Source organism: Mytilus edulis, chromosome 8 (genome assembly GCF_963676685.1).
Source record: "Mytilus edulis chromosome 8, xbMytEdul2.2, whole genome shotgun sequence".
Classification (NCBI taxonomy): domain Eukaryota; kingdom Metazoa; phylum Mollusca; class Bivalvia; order Mytilida; family Mytilidae; genus Mytilus; species Mytilus edulis.
In genome coordinates this window covers 15174777-15195197 of record NC_092351.1, presented here as the reverse complement: position 1 = coordinate 15195197, position 20421 = coordinate 15174777, and the positions used below count along the sequence as shown (strand labels likewise).

Below are 20421 nucleotides of genomic sequence, written 5' to 3'. Positions count from 1 at the left end.
AAACTTATGGAATATTTTCATCAAAATTTTTAATTTCTAATTTCTAGAATACTATTTTATTATGCATATTTTGCTTATGTATATATTTTTCAAAGAAGACATACCCTTTAGAGATTTCTTATTCACATGTTAAAGTGGATGTTTCTATATTTCTTTCTATACGTCACATATCTTTGGATCTGAATTAAGACCGGTAAAATCGCAAAACACGCTATTTTACCGAAGCCGAAAACCCTAGTGTTAAGGAGGCTCTTTTGCAGGCTCACGCACTGCCTATCTTTTTTATATAATTATTATTTTTGTGTTATTATTCTATCAATTGTTCTTGTTAATTATGTATAAAACAACCATTTTGATATGCGTATATATAAATATTACATATATGTGTACTCCTTTGAAAAATAAAGGCAACAGTAGTTTACCGATGTTCAAAACTATAAATCGATAGAAACATGCTTATAACACAGAGCTTCAATCTTTTTTTTTTAATGTTGATTGCATGATAGGCATATGCACAAATAAAAAAACAACAAGTTTTAACACAATTTCAAATTAATGAAGACCAACGAAATTACGTTATAATAAAATACTTTAATTTGAACTTAAAATTCCACACCATTGCTATAAACTAAATAGGGACAACATGGTGCAAGCAAACGTGAGAAATTAAAACTAACACATATATTAATACATACTTAAGCAAGCGCTTGGTTCCTTATTTACACTGTATTACACATTTAATTTAGTCATTTTATACATAAACTGTTGACACAGAAATATGTCTATCCTGCATATTATTTCTATTGTACAATGCAAATGCAACAATTTAAATGTTATATTTTAACTCTAAAAAAATGTCCAAGGAATAATGGCTGAGTGGATGTGGTCGAACATCTCTATATAAATAAAAAGTGTCAATGCTAAAATAACTGGCTTATTTGAACCACGTGGATTTTTTTTAAAAGGGATAAAATGAGATATTCTTATGCTTATATACATGTATCCAAAATACTTATGAACCACCATTCTGACTTCCCTTTAAAAATTTTATTATAACAAATTTGACAAGAAAATTAATTTAAAATGACAGCGTTGACGGAAGCAGTACGCATATGGCTTGCTTCCGTAACTCTGTCGCAAGTGAAACAAATATTTTAAAAAAGGTGCATGACACTGTTTTGGTTTTAATATATTACTGGTTATATCCTGCACGGTATGGGTCCTGTGTAGTGGTTTGTTGCTGGTGTATCAATAGTGTAGCTAAAAAATAAACATATTTCATATATAATTTCGTGTGTCCATTACATATATTCTTTCCTAAAAAAAAACAATCTGTTATACTATATTCGGTCACATTTTTTTACTGTGAGTTCTGATGTCACACAACTCCCCACACAACGTATGTTTCTCATAGGACTTACCTATCAATAAGACATAGAGCCACATTTGGAGCAGGATCTATTTACCATTCAAGAAATTTAGAATTTTGAATTTAAACCACCTCTACCCCCACCATGTTTTTCTTCGGGTTCGTGTTGATCAGTTTTTAGTTTTCTATGTACTGTATGATTTGTACTGTTGTTTATCTTTTTGACTTTTTTTTTTTTTTTTGCCATGGTATTTTGAGTTTGCTTGCGGCTTACGCGTTATGAATATCCTTTTTGTACCTTTCGTCTCATTTAATTGTAAAATGATTTAGGCACTTTTGTTTTTATATACAGGATTAATTTCATGTAGACGACAAACGCACGTTTGGCATACCGGCAAATCATGAGCCCGGTTTCTTTTTTTTTTTTTTTTTTTTTAAATTTTTTGGATATATTTTGTGTGTGTTTCAACAAAATTGAAAATCGCGGACGAAGATTCAAACAGAAAGTTTCAATTACTTCTAGTATGTTCTATTCTGTTTCTATATATTCGATTATTAAAATTAACAGTAAAAAAAATGATACTCTTATTTGCAAATCAATTCTTTTAATGCAATTTAAGTTTTACCAATTTTTGTAAGAAAAATTCCTGGACCAAAATGAGATTTAATCCCTTTTATTAAGTGTATCATGTTAATGAATACAGATTTACATATATTATAAAGTTTCATAGAATTATAATACCTGGTTGTTGTGTTTGGATTATAACCCCTTGGCGACGTCTGCGGCATGCACAACAGCAACAGGTTACTAAGGCAATGATCAATACAACAACAACAATCGGGACGTAGCTGAAATGTTCAATGTTTACACACAATTTAACTGATATTCTACTGTTGTTTTTAACATTTTCAAGATAAAATAAAAACCTTTATGTTTTTCTCTTTTTTTTTTAATATTTTTGCCTTTCTGATTTTTATGTCAACAGACATTGCTATTTTTACATAATTTTCTTTTTCACTGGTGTACCGGTTTCGAAATAGTTAAAATCTCCATCAAATTATGTTGTGCAATCATAGTTTTGCGTCATTTCTCGTGTACCTCAGTGAAATAATACTCAAATGACAAATATAATGGTAAATACTAACAAGTGATCTCCAAACCAGTCCATACAGAAATCATCTCGATTATCTTCCCCTGTTCTCAAAACTGCGTTACTACAACAATAAAGCTTTACCAGCGGGGTACCACAGCAGTAATCAGGACAGTATTGTGCTGAATGCTCAGTAGTCAGTGCATCCTCGTATGAATTGCAACATTCTCCTGCTTCAACACTTGGTACTGAAATTATAAAAATACACACACCCGTATTAAAGTTTTCAGTTATGTTTAAATAAATGGTGTCCATAATAACTCTTCGATTTAAGTTTATCTCATCGTTCTCTATCACCAGATAAAAAAAGTATTTAGATCGCAGCGTTCAAAAACTCTACAATAGCAAAGATTTCAAATCCAGGTTTTGGCGTTACACATAGCATACGTCAATTTATCCTTTGATAAGAATGTTAAGTGTCCAGCCCTTCGCGTGAGGGTTAACTTAAAAATAAATTATTTTAAAATTGGTTTTGCAAGATTTAAACATCAGCAAAAGAAAACGCGAAAAATAATTAAGGTTGATTCACTCTCATTAGTCAAAAATAACTGACAACGTCATGACTGAAAAAGAAAAAATAACCAAAAGACAAACATTTACTCTTGTCTTTTATGACATCATTTTTGTCAGTCAAACTTGAGGAAACCCGTGCTTTTATTCTCAGGGTATTCTCATTTATACATTTTCGTTTTTCTAGTACATTTATATCCTACGAACCGATCCAATGAGAAAAACATTCTATTTTTAGGCCACACCTACGATAGTAAAGGAGTATTATGGTTTTTTTTCAGTCTGTGTCTCTATTCGTTCGTCTGTCCCGCTTAGGTTATGTGCTTTTTGTCAAGAAAGTTTATGATAAAGTTGTACTTCAATCAACCTGAAACTTAGTACAAATTAGAATTTTGACCCCAATTTCACGGTCCACTTAATATAGTGCAAGTTGGACAAACGTGTACTATGGACACATTCTTGTTTTACAATATGTTAAGTTCCGTTGTAGACTATGCATAGTCCAATGCATATTACTACCAAGTGTTTTGACTGCGCAAATAGTCCAGTTGTGGTATAAACATTCAGTGACTATTTGTTTTTGTAATGACGAAAAGTTTGTGTATTGTTATGGGTTAGGCTTTAACACTGTAATAATAATGTATTTTAATTTTGCTTTAGTTGAATTCATTGACAAGTAAAATGTTATTGCAGGTGTTAGATATTTTTTTTGTTTCGACAGTTAGTATAAGAATTGATTGTATTAAGTACTAAAAATAAACTAAGTACTATTGTCATACACATGCACTTTCGCGGTACTACAATCTGTCGATACCCATATTTAGTTTTTTGTATTCTAAATAGCTTCTTACTACAAAATCCATTGGATTTTAGATGTGTACTGATTGATATTCAGTATTAGAATAGAAAATGTTTTTTATATATATATTTTTAATTTGTTATTGGCTTTGAACGGTAATATCCAAAGCAGATTATTTAAAATTATCTCAGTAATGCAGAACAATTTAAAACTATTGACTAATTCCAAATCCTTGACACAAAACAAAACAAAATAATATAGACATTGCTGCCTATCGAAACATAAAAAAATGCTCTTCAACTTTGTACTTGTTTGGCTTTATAAATATTTTGATCTGAGCGTCACTGATGAGTCTTATGAAGACGAAACGCGCGTCTGGCGTACTAAATTATAATCCTGGTACCTTTGATAACTATTTAGCTTATATAGAAATATAGATTATCACCTCCATCTAACTGTTAGTAATTCCTGTTGAAGGAGGTGTACGTCTATTATTTCAAAAAAGAAACTACTAGAGTATTAGCAGCAAGCAGTGAGGTCAGAATAAATAGCAAACAACTTTAAAGTGTAAAAGCTGATTACAAATTGCTTGTCTATTCAGTTACTTTTGCAACCTTCGTACTGCGTACGTTGCACATTTCGGGTGAAATTTATGTAAACTGAAACGATAGAAGTATCTCGTATCATTTTGTGAATAATGCTTATAAGTTTGTTCTTAACTATGGGTGGTTTGTTTTGTGAAAATGTCTGTATAATAATTCATATTAGTGAAAAGATAAGTCATTCAATTTAATTTCAACAGTTCAATCACTAATTATAAACCTTCGCCATTCGAATGACATCTTCAGTCTCTGTCAAACTATTTACGAACTAGTTTTGTACGTTTTAGAAAATATGGATTTGACCCTGGATTAATTTCAGAAATTGCCGACTTCACGCGTCATTCAGTAGACAAAAAAAAACAAGAGTTTATAGATGTAAACAAACAATTTTACTCACCATACAAACTAAAGTATGCTATTATCACTATCAAACTGCAATACAACTTGGAATCCATTGTTTTCATTTAAAACGAATACGGAAATCTTCAGACAGAAAACTGACTTTCGGAAAATATAATCTAGGTCAGGATTGATTTAAATATCAAAGGAAGGTAATGTTATCGATATACAAGGTAGATATTTTAAACAACACAAAGAGATGTTTAATATCTTATATCTTCACAGTGCATAACAACATGAATGTTAAGGTAAACAAAATGATCGATGCAGTCTGATCTGACTTGTATTTATAACAATTCTATTATACTTGAATATATATTTTTGCCAACAATAATTAGAAATAAAAGGATAGAAAAGAAGAATGCTTGAAAAACTCTCATCAGTATGACTTCTTTGTTCGTTCACATCATTCCAAAAATCTGTTTATTTTTCTTTTGTAATCACCAATGATGAAATCTATACGATACGAATGTCAAAGAGTGATTTGCATTCTAGTCTAGTTTTGATTCGGACGGCAAAGGCTAGTATGACGGAAATAATCTCAGTGTTACACTAATACGAAAACATTTTGACCTTACTCACAAATTGTACAATCACACAATTGAAAAAGTTGAAAATAAAAAATATATATTCTGACTTTGCAGTAGAATAATCTTTTCTACCCCAAAAGGAAAACCTTTACACATACTCAACACAAGCCAAGGTCAACACATTCAAACCTCTATTTAAACCTTAAATTAAAAAAAATGATTATTAGTTGTTTGGGATCCACATTAAAATCAACAAACTGAAAAAAAAATTAAATTTGATGAGAATGGAAGCTCGCTTTACATCCAAGAGCTACAACAACACCAACTCAGTTTCTGACATGATGATAGAACTTAACTAGTACCCACTCGACGATTTAGATACAAACTTGTTTTCTTTTACAATATTATTCCTGCAATTGTTAAATTTACCTTTGACCCCTATAGACATTTAAACAAACACACCAATCCACATTTAAACAAACACACCAATCCACATTGATCCAAACAAATACGAACAACTAAAACAGCTATAAAGATCAATTTTGCAAAAGTTTAGTTAAACCCTAAAAATGAAATGTTTCATTTAAAAGTGAGGGGTTTTAGGAGTATAATACCAGGTTCTGCACTGATCTGTATTTCTTCTAAACCTCTTACTTTTAATTTTATCAATTTGTTTAATTATCTCTACATGTACATATGTTGTTTTATTTGGAGGGGGCAATAAATATTCATCAATTTTCAATAATCGCCAATGCTTAAAACATGTAATTCTAGCTAGTAACGTAAATTTTTCACAATTCCATTACCTTAAAAAGAAAAAGTAAAATCACAAAAATACTGAACTCCGAAGAAAGTTGACACTTAGTACTGGCATTTTCTTATGTAGCGAATGATGGATTGAACCTGGTATTATAGCTAGCTAAACCTCTCACTAATATGACAGTCGCATCAAATTCCATTACATTGAAAACGATGTGTGAACAAAGCAAACAGACACATGTCTAAAAAAAGGGGTACAACAGCCATCATTGTGTTATCACCTAAATTACTATAAAAACAAACGAATGTAACAAAGAAGCGCAAAACGGCATACATCAAATTTAAAAACCTCATTTTGCTTTTTTGTATATGTTAGATCCACCCATAAAGGATTGAAATATTTTACGTCATGGGACTTATCCTTATCCTGACAGATACAAGGTTAGATTAATATTAACTTTGGCGTAGAACCGCGCGATTGACGTCAAACAGGTATAAATAAAATAATTGTGTCGTTCAATGTACGACGGGATGCATAAGTACAGAGTCACGTCAAATGGATATCACAAAAACAGACTTAACAGTTAAAGATATATTAATAAAGACAAATAAAGGAATAATGTAACACGTTATTAAAATGATAAACAATGTCAGTACGCAGAACCTATACTTCAAGACCATCTTGTATTATTTCTGAAGTTGATATAATGAAATATTTATCATCAAGGTCTTGGTACTTTCCAATGAATTGAAGTGCTTCAAGATCTTTCAATAGTGGCTTCATCGCGTTACACTATTTTCTACTTGTAAAAGTACATAGATTTTCTAATATGTTTGTAAACGGAGAAAACTTCAGTATGCTGCGTGCATCTTTAATGTAGCCACTATATACCTTTATGACAAATATGTCATCTTATAATTAGTATAAATCCTACGCCGATTCGACTCAAAAGAGATATGTTTTCACAGTCTTTGGTCTTAAAAAGATGTGTAAATTTTACTTGATCATCAGCATCGGTAAACTACAGTTTGGCAGTTAAGTTTTTGAGAAAAGGGATCTGTTTTCACTCAAAGATGAGTAATAACCTAATTGTATTATGATTGTGAGTATTCTCAATTTGAAACGTGTTGTTCTTATGCTCTTTAATTTGTTAATGTCATATTTAAATTTGAAATTGGAAAAATTATTTAAAAATATTAAGTTTGAACATATAGACCATTTTCATGTTTGTCTGTCACCGGGAAACACTCGTCAACTATGACGTCATTTACCAGATAGCGGGGATCGCCTGTATCCCTGCACTATTAACGTGCATTGCGCGTCTTAGTTATCAGCGGTATACTACTGTTGCCAATATTTAGTTATCGTCATGTTCAGGATAAACTAGAAATAATGTTTGTTCTGTAGTTACTAAATCACAATTCCCTAATGAAAACAGTGCTGATTGTCAATTATAGAATTAAATTTGTCAAATAATTCGTGCAATATAGCATCATAGTTTTCCAACCACTCACTCAACATGGGAACGGAAGTGACGATACCCCTAAACGCAAGAATGATGTTCACTAAACCAAATGTTTTGACGGAAAGGCTTCGAACTCGAAAGTTATCTATTACAATGATTTGAATTTGTATACTTGAATGCAGTATAATATGTACCCGTGTCTGTAGTGCATGCCACTTATATTTTACAGTTAGGGTTTATTGCTTGTGAGATAGCTGTATACATATTACTTTTTGCTTATGTTCTGTTTTTTTGTAATTGTTTTGTGTCGTTTGGTCTGTTGTGGAGAGTTGTCTCTTCTGAAATCATTCAACATCTTCTTATGTTTATATTGGATTACGTTTTCCTATTTTGTATGAACATAGTAAGATTTGATGTGCATTTCAATAATACAGCATTCAAACAACAAAATAATAGCTAGAAAGATGAAGACCAGCATATCACATATTTTTCTTTCTCTCTATTTGTCTATGCAACATGTAATTACATATAAAATATTTATTTCGGACCTTTTGAACCCGTTTTTTTAGTTTGTTGACATTCCAGATTTTTAAAAGAACTCAGTACATGTACCTTTATTATAATAAAATTAACGGTATCAATTTTCTTGCACCAGATGCGCATTTCGACAATACATGTCTCTTCAGTGATGCTCGTGGCCAAAATATTTGAAATCAAAAGCTTATATAAAAGATGAAGAGCTATAATCCAAAAGGTCCAAAAAGTATAGCCAAATCCGTGAAAGGAATCAGAGCTTTGCATGAGGGAGATACATTCCTTAATTTATAATAATTTCTATCATTTTGTAACAGCAAATTTTAATAACACAAAAAAAATCCGTATTTTCATGCCAGTACCGAAGTACTGGCTACTGGGCTGGTGATACCCTCGGGGACTAATAGTCCACCAGCAGAGGCATAAGATGCATTACTCAATGTTAAACATGTGGATTTTTTACATTAAACATTCTATTTGGGCTATTATTCACGACACAAAAATAAAAGTAACTCGAACAAGGAAATACATGTACCAAGTCAGGAATATTATAGTTGTTGACATTGCTTGATGTGTTACAGCTTTTGAATTTAAAATTCGATTAAGAACTTTCCTATTTGAATTTTCTTTGGAGTTTGGTATTTTTGTTATTTATATTTGGTTTTTTTTAGCAGTAAATATTTACAAATAAAGTAAATCCATCACAGAAGACTTGGAGGTAGGGAGCTCTCTTAAAGTCATATGGAATTGTTTTATAAGAAAAATATCTTCATGCATTTCGTTTAATTAAACCATGAAACAATTTGATTTTTCTAAATTGCATTATTTTTGCGCAATTAAGGTGGTACCTAACACTACAGGGAGATAACTCTGTACAGTCAGCTAAACGTTTTAATTACGCTGTGTTTTAATAAGAATATTAAGCTTCTCAATGATTAAAATTGGTGTTTGTCAAACTGCTATATAACCAGTGTAATTTTTCTGACAAAACGGTTGGTTCAAAAAAAGTTAAATCTTTATATTTTTGTTAAATTTACTTTGACAAAATTTTATGAAATTATACTAGCCAAATTATTTTTAGTGAAAGTTGGGTACCACCTTAAAGAAATTGTAAGAGACGAGAGTAAACTTATAGTCTATCTTATAACTTCTCCTTCAAATAGCTTATTATTTTTATTATATTATTATTTATTACGTGATATAGTCCGTAAAAAATATTTTTAAAACCTGAAGAAAATATTATAAGGAAACACGAAATTAGGGAAATATTAATTTTGTGATATGCAGTTTAAGATAACACAGTTGTAACATTATAAAGTAAACTATTCGTTGCTAATGCTTAAAGTAAAACATTTGCAATGCGTTGCAGCTGTGCACGCTTGAAAATTCAAGGAGAATGTCATTATCAATTAAAATGGCAAGTTGTTCTTACCATTTAAACTGCAGCATGCAAATAACAATGTACAAATATAATAAAACTTTGAATCCATCGTGTTCACCCTGAATTAATGCAGATATCAGTTACAACAGGAAGAATAATGACGATAGGGAAATAAAATCCGGTATAATGTGTATCTACACAACAAGATAAGGTGCATTATATACATTACATAATTGATATTTAACCTCAAAATATCATGTACACTCTGCATGTTTTACATTGTATTGTAATATTGTTGTGCTAAATTCTATGTTCAAAATAACAAAGGAATCATACAAAAACTTGAAACATGACATACAATGGCATTACTTTAGCATGTAAACAATACAAAGCATTCAAAATTGCGACTTCAAGGCATTATATATATGCTGTGAATCACGACATAATCATAATGATTGCTAGAACTGATTAATTGAATCATGAAACTTGGAGCGGAATAGAATCACATTTTGGCATAAACGAGAAAAACTCACCATAACTCGAGGTTCAAATTTGAGGTCCAGATTTATTATATGATGTTTACCTACGGTGAAACGTTCTGCTATGGAAAATTAGGCTTGTCATATAACAAATAATAGGAATTTGCCTTATTGACCTTATCCTATATTTCTTAGTTTTCCCCACCTTTTAACATATTTGAAGCAAGTGGAAAAAAATGTGACCTATTCCAGCGACACATTTTATCACCTTGTATTTGGGAAGTGGCCCGATGAGGTTGAGATAGAGATACAACGTATTGGGCAACTAACTCATGATTTTTATCGTAAACTGATGTTTGATTTCAGTTGTTTTTTATCACAGGTATGATGGATAACGTCGGTAGTTTCTTTTTGATAAACTCATTTTTACCACATGAATATCATTTTATTATTTGCAAAAACAAGATATTTGTAGGATGGTCTTGCTTTTTTATTGGTCAATGATTGGCTTATTCTTCCAAGCTACATGCTACAAGCTTTCATTTCTAGAATGTGCAATATTTGTTTAAAAGGTAACGATTTCAATTGTTGGAAACAAGATCCAGAGTATAGAGAACATGTTGGTTTATGTTTTTTTCTTATTATTTAATTCTTTTTAAACAGATTCACGAAACAACTTTCCATTCTTTGTTATCCCTACTCACACACCCATTTAGGGTATTAGGGTCGTATTCTTATTAAAAATTGTATCAATTATCTACGAAATAAATTCATGGGTATGTTCCTATAACTGTTTTGTTCTGTTGTAAGTACATCTTCTAGAATAGATAATTGATCGATTATAAATATCATCTTTCATAAAATGCCAAACATGGTATTCTTTTATCTATAAACTTGAATATAAGAGCATGTCGTTTGATTGCCAACTATACACAAAAATGTCAAGAATGTGAATTTAAAAAGATGTGTTTTAAAATTTATAATCAAATAACAATATATTATTTTAACAAAGAGATATTTTAATTAATTAAATGAACCATTAATTGTACATACAGGCTTGTATGCTTATGTTTATGATCATGTAAAGTAACAGCTACTATCTAGTTTCATTTTAATTATCTCTTCATAACTTGTCGATACACTTGCATGTTTTACTCCAATATTGAATGTAATCATAATGTTTCATTTTGTAACGCGTCCAACATTTAAAGCAAAAATGGTTAATTTGAAAATAGTCAAAGTTTATTTGTTATCATTGATCTGGGAAATCTTAGCAATAAAATATGCATATATGTATTTGCCACTTTAATTTACAAATTAGAGAAGTTGTTATACATGAATTGAAAACTGACATTGATAAAAGGCCATAAACGAATCAATCAAAATAATGTCGCATAATGTGTTTGTTATACATTTCTAACGACAAATTTGTAAATCCATTATTACAATCGGTATAACCAGGGTCTTATTGTATCTATGTTAGAAAGGACAATATAAGATAAGGCAATATTTTAGCCACATTTTTTTAAATATGCGTACTATCATTAGTTCAAATACAGACAAATTATGATTGTGTTATGTTATCTTTAACAGTTAGTTGCCTTGCAGCAACGGGTTAAAAAAAACATAAAATATCACACGGTAATGCATTTTCTTTTCGAAAAGGCAACATCATCAATTCATCAGTGAGGATAAGTGGAACGAAATAATTTCAATAGATCTACTTGTTGAGTTTGACATACATCAAAAGAGTACATAGAAAAAGACTAGTATCAACACATTTGGACGTTTAAGTCCTATTTTAAGCATGAACAAAGCATGTTCAAAAGAACTATTATACAAATATCTCCAGAAACTTCGAATACTTTTGTTAATACCTGTCCTCAATTCATGCAACATATCAACAACATCATATATAGATGTAAGTATTGTCCTTAGCAACCCAACCACGGTTAGACGTAAAATGAGAGCGTTGTATAATCACACTTTTTATGTCAATGAGCACAATATGATACTCCTCAACTAAAAGATGTTTCATTTTTCAAACTGAAAATTTTCACTTTTGGATAGCTTTACACATTGCCTGATTCATATGTTACTTTAACTTGTAAACGAAACATTTTATAATTGGGCTATACTTAGTTTACGTTTTATATGAACTTTTCAAAAGGCCGTACGCTGACCCGTAGTTGCCAACTTCTACGTCATGTTGCCTACGATAGAAAGTTGTCTCATTTGCAGTGATATATCTTCTTTTTTGTATATATTGTCAGAATTGTGTTTTATATATTTGTCAGTTCAAAATACGAGCACGAGCGTAACCAATTCTTAATTCTAGTATGAAGAAATATTTGAGTCGATGATTACATATTTCGGGATGGCCGAAATAAACTCATCATAGATACCAGGATTAACCTTTTGTACGCAAGAAGCGCGTTCTGTCCTCTCCAAACATTGCTAAAATGCACAGTTTTGACAATTTCCGTTGTATATAGCCCTTGTATGCCTTAATTTGGAGCAACATGAGCCCATAGTACAAAATTAAGGTAATTCATGGACGACAAAGCACTGCAGATCATTTCGCATTCTCAACAGATCTCAACTACAAAGTTTCAAATATGGAAACAGGGTGGCAAACCATTTCTTATATACGTTATTCAACGTTTAGATATATAAGCATAGCAATGCTAAATGTAGAAGCACACAAGTAACATAGGAGATACAGTATACGACTGTATACTGTATGTCCTATGTACATATTGGGACATTTCTTCCCGTTGTCTGATAGCAAGATACAGTGAGTACCTTACATATAAATCAATTATATTAGAACGTTAGTGGTGTCCTTTGTTATATTTTCCTATGTTGCATACCCAGTAAAAAGTTCTAAGTTTGGTGTCTTAGGTGAATTTTTATAACCATTGGATCGATGCCCTTGCTGGTAGACGTTTCGTCCAAGAGGATGTCACAAGACCAGTAGACTGTTGTATAAACATAAAATGGCATTGATATGTCAATTTCCTGTAACTGTATATTTTAAAAATGTTGAATTATTGGAAACACTGAGGTTTTATTACCCCAAGGTATTGATTGCCTTGGCCGTTTTTGGCACAATTTTTCGGAATTTTCGGCTTGTAAACCTCTGCAACTTCGTTTCGACTTAGCCTTCCAACTGTCGAACTACTGGAATACAAAAGTATAATCGTGGCATCTTTAAAGAGCTTAACAACCCCTTGATCGATGTAACAGAGGACATCGCCTACCCAATAGTCAAAATATATGTCAATAAGCACTACTGGCCCTAATCCTATCGATATTTATATTTTGGCTTTATGCATGGTCATGGTTTTTTTTCCATACTGATTATGACGTCTTAGGATGAATTCATTGGATATAAACTGATGTATAATTCAGTGTGGAAAAATATGATTTATTAATTAGTTGTTATTTTGTTTGAAAAAGACATTACTAATATCGATGTCATCAGCCTTCGAGAAATTTTACATTTCTCTATTCTCGACTGCATATTAAGCAGTATTTAGATTAAATATTAGACGCTACGTATACAAAGTAAAGAATTAAAAGTAAAAAATATTGTTAAAGTGTTTAATATTACGTTTTTTATAGGGGGTGCAAGCAAATTCTTTTTTTCAAAATCTGAGTCAACATGTTGGTTCTGTGTGCTTTTCATATTCCACACTGCAGTATACTAGAAAGATTACAACTCGTCTAGTTTGATCTGACATGAGCGTGGGCTATAACCAAAAGCAACTCTATTTTCATTGGCAACGCAAAGTATGAAACTATGCAGTGTTTTGTGGACCAGCTCACTAGTCAGCACTTTTGTGTTGACATGTAATATTGTTGATTTTGGCATATTTATAAAATAACTATTTACAAAAATTTAAAAGTTCCAAATAATAAGAATTTTCTTCCACAGGAATAGATAACCGAAGCTGTAAACCTTTCGGAATTGTGGGTCATCGATGCGTTTCAACTTAATTTGAGCTTTTATCTTTTTTAATTCAAGCGTCTTTCGTCGACAAACAAAATCATATCACTGATATATTTGATGAGGATTTTTTTCCGTGTTTCTGTTGTATTGATTTCTTTGAAATAAATTCGCTTCACCTGACTAAACAAACTAAATTTTTGATATTTGTATATACTAAAAGTACCTGTATATAGGTTTTTAGCCATGGTGTTGAACATTCTATTTGTGGCTATTTGGAGAAAAATTCCATAAATATATGCTGCTACGTATACTGTGAACAATATATCAATTGTATTAAGTTAACTTAAAAACCTAATTGGTTTATTTAGGTATAAAAATATGGTTTATACTGTTGTCAGGTCATTAAAGATTGCATATTTTGGCATTAACATTGATTCACTGATAGGGTCTTTGCATCGGAACTAAACACATTTATTTCTAAAAAAACAGTTGTTGGCATGACACGGGTTATGTTCTTCTCATATATTTTATGATAGTATGATACTAAACCCCTAACAGGAGGGATTGTACCTGATATTCATATGATGAAGACATAATCTTTCAATCAGTTTAATTGAGGTCTGGAGCTGGCATGTCAGTTAACTGCTAGTAGTCTGTTGTTATTTATGTATTATTGTCATTTTATTTTATTTCTTTTGTTACATCTTTTGACATCGGACTCGGACTTCTCTTGAACTGAATTTTAATGTGCGTATTGTTATTCTTTTACTTTTCTACATTGGCTAGAGGTATAGGGGGAGGGTTGAGATCTCATAAACATGTTTAACCCCGCCGCAATTTTGCGCCTGTCCCAAGTCAGGAGCCTCTGGCCTTTGTTAGTCTTGTATGATTTTAAATTTTAGTTTCTTGTGTATAATTCGGAGTTGAGTATGACGTCCATTATCACTGTACTATTATGCATATTTTAGGGGCCAGCTGAAGGACACCTACGGGTGCGGGAATTCTCGCTACATTGAAGACCCATTGGTTGCCTTCGGCTGTTGTTTGCTCTATGGTCGGGTGGTTGTCGCTTTGACATATTCACCATTTCCTTTCTCAATTTTATTTTATAGTTCATAGAATTCTTCTGTCCGCCGGTTAAATTCCTTAGCCAAAGTGAGGCATCTGCTTGGCTGTTAAAGCTGTATAAGTACGCAGTTATGTCTGGTCGGAATGGGGAATTTTACATTTCTCTATTCACAAATAAATGCGGTATTTTATTAAATATTAAACGCTTTAATGTAAAGAATTGAACTTTTATATGAGGAGTGGCATTTTTTTCAAACCTGATTCTGCATTTTGGTTCTGTGTGCTTTTTAATTCCACACTATGGTATACTAGAAATATTAAAAATCATCTAGTATGATCTGACCTTAGGCTGTAACCAAATCGACTCTGTTGTCATTGGCGACAAATTGTATGAAACTGGTATAGCAAGATGTTTCATGTGTCTCACTCTTTTTCTGTGCAGTGTTTTGTGGAGCAGCTTACTTGTCAGCCTTTTTGTATTGAATTGAAATATTGTTGATTTGGGTAAATTTTTACTAAGGATTTTCTACCCGAGGAATAAAATTACCTAAGCTGTATTCGGCAAATCCTTCGGAATTGTGGGTCATTAATGCTTTTTAACTTCGTACTTGATTTGACATTTTAACTTTTTTAATTCATGTATCAATGATGTGTCTTTTGTAGACAAACAAAATTATATCCCTGATATATTTAATGAGTTGGGTTTTTTTTTGTGTGTGTCTGTTGTTTTGATTTCATTGAAATAAATTCGTTTAACCTGCTCAAACTCAAGTTTTGGCTTTTTATATGTGCATATAGGTTTTTACGCATGGTATTAAACATTATATTTATGTTTTTTTAGAGAAAATGTCCACTGATGTATGCTTCTACTCTGAGCATTTCAATTTTGTGTTGAATTAAGTATACTGAAAGCCTCAATGGGTTTATTTATAGAAATATGGTAGTTCCTAGACTTTTCTTGTCCGAATATTGATTATCACTGCTAAAGTAAGGCATCCGTTTGGCTATTTGAGATGTATAAATTTTCAGCCATGTCCGGACGGAATGGAGATGTTACGTCTGCTGCTTTGTGTAGGCTACGTGCGATCATATCTGCACATTAAAGAACCAGTGCAGCATTTAGAGAAGTCCGTATATGGCCTGTTACAAAGTAAATATGTCGGGCCCTATCCAACATACCCTCATTTACAAATGGCAGTTCAAATTGTCCACTTCTATCCGGGTCAAAGTATCTTGCAGGATTATTGCCAGTTAATTTGTTCTCGTTTTGAACATGTATGAAATATTTGACACATAACTAGATACAGGCAACAATCAATAATCCTTAAAATGGAAGTCTGTATCTTCCTTTAATAGAAAACATGTTATTTTTGAAAAATATAACCGGTAAAAAAAATCATAATCTGGAATATCAATATTGTTATTTGATAGGCGAACAAGGAAGACAATGTGTTATTTTAGAAAAACATATCTGATAGCCTGTCAAAATTAATCCTCTCGAATTTTGTTATTTGATAATTGAATAAGGAAGCTGTAAATAATATATCATGTTCAACATTTACTATATCTATTTAGATAGAATAGTCATACTGTAGGTAAAACAACAAAGAAAAAATAAGAATGTTTTTATGTAAAGGCTTATTGATTTGTCTTCTCTGTTTTGTCGTGGCAGCTCAGGACAAAAAGGACTATACCTGTTCAATTTCTTTAACTGGCAATGGACACGATTTGAAGACTTTATTGAACATGGTATCTACTATGCAGGGACAGCTAAAGGGGATCGAAGCAGATGTAAAAGGTCGTCAAGGTACTCTGATTAACAGAGGTATTTTGTATGATTAATGCAAACAGAATTTCAATTACAAAATGAAACCCTGTTTTACAGACATGCGTTTGATATAAATGTTTAATTTGATATAATTCCATCAATATTTCTCTGAAAACATTTTGACTTAAATATGAAAAAAGGAATAAGGGCGTTAATCGCGATGTAAAATCAACCCATTAACACGAACAATACCTAATACATCAACATATCAACATATCTTCATTTATATTATTAAGTTATATATGGAAGGCCGAGACATTGGATAAGTTTCCATTTGTTTTAACATATTATTATAGATCTGCAATCAATGCTAGATACCTAAGATGACTTATAACGTTTTAAATAAAAAGAAGATATCAATAGACAATATACTTTACTAAGGATGTGAACATTTAAAAATTGACTATTTGAAAACAAAAGTGACGACAGTTTACGTCAATGCTACTTTTCCTTTTAATTATAATAATTCTAAACTTTGACACAACACTTTTATTAGAGCACTTGTCAATGTATTCATAGTTTATATTCATTACTTGCAGATGGCTTATGGAGAAAACAAAATGAATAGTTTTTTTTTTGTGAAATTACTAATGCAAACGCTAAGTGATGCACTCTTGATTTTGGTTTTTTTTTGCGAAGTTTTTTATTGATTTTAAGAAAACTCTCCACCTAATACGGGTTTTAACATCTTTAAGTTCAACAGCAGATGATAATCTGTTGGTGTTTCAACATAACATCTAGTTTTGTAAGAGTAATATATTAATTATTTTAAGATTGACTAATTCGTATATATGTTGTAGGATATATTGGATGCTTCAGAGACCGTAATTCCATGCTTCGATCACGTATAATTAAACATATTGCAAACCTAACATTGGAGAAGTGTCGAAAGTTATGCAGAGGATATACATTTTTGGGTTTGCAAGTAAGTAGAAATCTTTACTTCTTTTGCAAATTTCTGTTCAAATATAGCAACTTTTAACCATGTTAACCAATGAGACAACTATCCACCAATGAATAAATAATATAGAAGTAAGCAACTATTGTTCATCGTACGGCATTTAACAATAAGCAAAACTTACGCCTTATACTTTTTATTTTTTAGGTTATGTTCTGTTTGGGGAAATATGTGTTGATGCAAGATCTTTTATTGTCTTTAATTTATTAAATCTTATATTAAGCTCGGGGAAACATTTGAAGATTGATATATTGAATAGTTACCAGTCTAGTGTTGAAGACCTATGCTTATCTTTAAATGATTTAATTATCATTCGTTAGGTTATATTGCTATCTTGGCGTCGTATATATCTGTGTAACACCTATTCTTCTCATAAATTTATAAATCATTATTTGTTAAAAACTATATCTGGTTTAATGATAATACCAATACAGTTATGCACACTAACAAATAAACCATGTACTCTCAGTTTAAAATGTGATTATCTGTGTTTTCATTTAAAGTATAGTAATGAATGTTTCTGTGGGAACACCATCGACTCTGCCAATCACAGACCTGCTCCAGAGAGAGAATGTAACATGAAATGTAGTGGGGAAAACCGAATGTGTGGCGCAGGAGATAGAAATTCAGTTTATAGAGGTAAGGAATGCTAAATGATGTATTGTTTCGAAATATGTTGTTTATCATTCGTGGTCTTTTACTTTTTTGTCATGGTTTTTAGAGTCAGAAGACTTTTTCTTCTTTTTTCACATCTTTCTATTTCGCATTTTGTGCTTTTTTTATTGTTCAATATCAGCATTTAATCTACCAATAACGTTATCATCTATGTTAAGTCCTAAAGGGAGCTTTCAGACCAGTGTACATATGTGTTTATGTCTCAGCTTTGAAAACGAGACATTAACCAATCCACTATAGTATAATTCGTTATCACCTGATAAGACTCACAAACTGATCAGGTATAATACAAAGGGTGTTGACAGCGAGCAATTTTGGAGCATCTGAATTCATCAATCGTTGTTAGTAGTCCTGGTGTTTTGATTAGTATTAATAGTTTTATGGAATGTTGTTAAACGTTATGTTTTGCATTAAACATTAGTAATGATTTGTGATAAAGTATTCTTTGTGTGATCGGCACGATGTTACATTCTTGAAATAATTCTCTTGAAGGTTTGTTATAATCATGTTCGTTTTGCAGTTTTAGTAAACTATCTAATAGAAAGTTATTACAGTTTCCCCATACTGAACAACAATAATCTGGTAAAACGTAAGCGTTTTAGTACATTTGTCTAGCTTTGTGATTTAAATATTTCTTTATCCTTTTTAGTAAAGCTAAAGAAGAGTTAACTTTTTTGATTATATGATCGATATGAGAAGACAAAGATAGAGATGCATCAATAAAAATACCTAGAACCTTTTCACATGTTCAGATAATTCAACGGTCTAAAAATTATACTATATGTGTACTTTTCCGCATAAGAATTCATCAATATCTTAGTTTTAAATTTATCAGTCCTCTTTAACATTACTATAACAAAGCATTAATAGATACCAGATACTCCCGTTTACCCAATAGGTTCTACCTCTCATCGATTTTCAAAATTAAAGCATGTGATATTAGGAAGGACAAATACATTCAAATCTAAAATGACATTTTATTTTGCAGTGAAGAATATAGAGTGAAAGATACTTGTTGATGCTGTATCGTTTATAAGAAGATTTCTCCAAGAACAAAACCATTCAATTTGAGTCTCCAGTAAAATTTTATTCGCATTGTAATACTAGTTAATAGTTAGATTTTTTGTCTAAATATAATGAATATCTTCAGTTTATGTCAATTTTGATTTGTTATACAATGTAAATTATAACGACTGTTTTTTTTTAAATACATTAAAAATCTTCATTTTATATACCTTGTTGATTTGTTGATTTCTCTAAAACCATGACACATCACCTCGTTGTATCCTGCATGTGTGTTTTTGTGATATATTGTCAATACCGCTCGTCTAACTTGAATTTCGTTAGTCGAGTGATCCTTTACTCGTTGATATTATCCAATGGTTATAACACAGTACAAGACGTATTGTGTAATGTAAATTTGGTAGTTTTCATAGCAACTCCACTTCAAGAAAAAAAAGATGCCCATTTATGAAATGAATACGTACAAACTGTAACATTGCTTATTCTGCTTTCGTCTCAAATTGATACGGGAATCACTGGCTGAATAGGGTAATATAAGCAAGCCAAATACAATCGTATGCAAACATCCTTGTCAAGTCATATTCATATTCATGTTGTGCCTATTTCGATACTTTGTTCGGTCAGAAGATTGATATGACAAGTTACAGCATCCAACACTGATTGTGTTTCGAATACTTTCTGAGAATTTACAAGCCTTTTCAGATACTTAAATGAGCCTTTCCTGTATCGGCGTAGGCTACATACTTTTAAAAGTGTCAAATTCAACCTCGACCATTATTCAGAGGTTTCTAGAAGGTTGTGCAAAATACAAATGACTTTGTTGAAACATATATGATTGAAGCCTGATAAATCTGAACAAGATCAAAAAGTACAATCTCAAAAATACTGAATATTAAAACAAACTAGGGAAAATCAATCATCTGGTAAAAGAACGA

General features: G+C 31.3%; 2 protein-coding genes across 4 annotated transcripts; one reads left to right on the top strand and one right to left on the bottom strand.

Annotated features, from left to right (window-relative positions):
• Window positions 1–576: 576 nt before the first annotated feature.
• On the bottom strand, window positions 577–9716 carry LOC139484900 (uncharacterized). 2 transcript variants are annotated; one of them, XM_071268945.1, is made up of 4 exons: window positions 9552–9716; window positions 2516–2708; window positions 2112–2218; window positions 577–1260 (listed from the first exon to the last, which is right to left on the bottom strand). In XM_071268945.1, exons 1-4 carry the CDS (start codon window positions 9607–9609, stop codon window positions 1193–1195), a joined length of 426 nt encoding a protein of 141 aa, XP_071125046.1. In that variant the 5' UTR covers window positions 9610–9716; the 3' UTR covers window positions 577–1192. The 2 variants fall into 2 exon arrangements, with proteins under 2 accessions (XP_071125046.1, XP_071125047.1); XM_071268946.1 differs by lacking the exon at window positions 9552–9716 and adding an exon at window positions 4829–5023.
• A 6859-nt stretch (window positions 9717–16575) lies between these two features.
• On the top strand, window positions 16576–19693 carry LOC139486911 (sialate:O-sulfotransferase 2-like). Of its 2 annotated transcripts, none has more exons than XM_071271964.1 (4): window positions 16576–16827; window positions 17631–17755; window positions 18292–18427; window positions 19452–19693. In XM_071271964.1, exons 1-4 carry the CDS (start codon window positions 16623–16625, stop codon window positions 19466–19468), a joined length of 483 nt encoding a protein of 160 aa, XP_071128065.1. In that variant the 5' UTR covers window positions 16576–16622; the 3' UTR covers window positions 19469–19693. The 2 variants fall into 2 exon arrangements, with proteins under 2 accessions (XP_071128065.1, XP_071128066.1); XM_071271965.1 differs by having other exon boundaries at window positions 16578–16809.
• Window positions 19694–20421: the final 728 nt, after the last annotated feature.

Excerpts from the sequence above, each read along its gene's own strand:
- LOC139484900 (XM_071268946.1), bottom strand. The coding sequence starts at position 4,895 with ATGAAAACAATGGATTCCAAGTTGTATTGCAGTTTGATAGTGATAATA. Across the intron at positions 2,709-4,828 it reads AGCATACTTTAGTTTGTATG|TACCAAGTGTTGAAGCAGGA; the intron begins GTGAGTAAAATT and ends TTATAATTTCAG. Across the intron at positions 1,261-2,111 it reads AATCCAAACACAACAACCAG|CTACACTATTGATACACCAG; the intron begins GTATTATAATTC and ends TTTATTTTTTAG.
- LOC139486911 (XM_071271964.1), top strand. The coding sequence starts at position 16,623 with ATGTTTTTATGTAAAGGCTTATTGATTTGTCTTCTCTGTTTTGTCGTG. Across the intron at positions 16,828-17,630 it reads AGGTACTCTGATTAACAGAG|GATATATTGGATGCTTCAGA; the intron begins GTATTTTGTATG and ends TATATGTTGTAG. Across the intron at positions 17,756-18,291 it reads ATACATTTTTGGGTTTGCAA|TATAGTAATGAATGTTTCTG; the intron begins GTAAGTAGAAAT and ends TTTCATTTAAAG.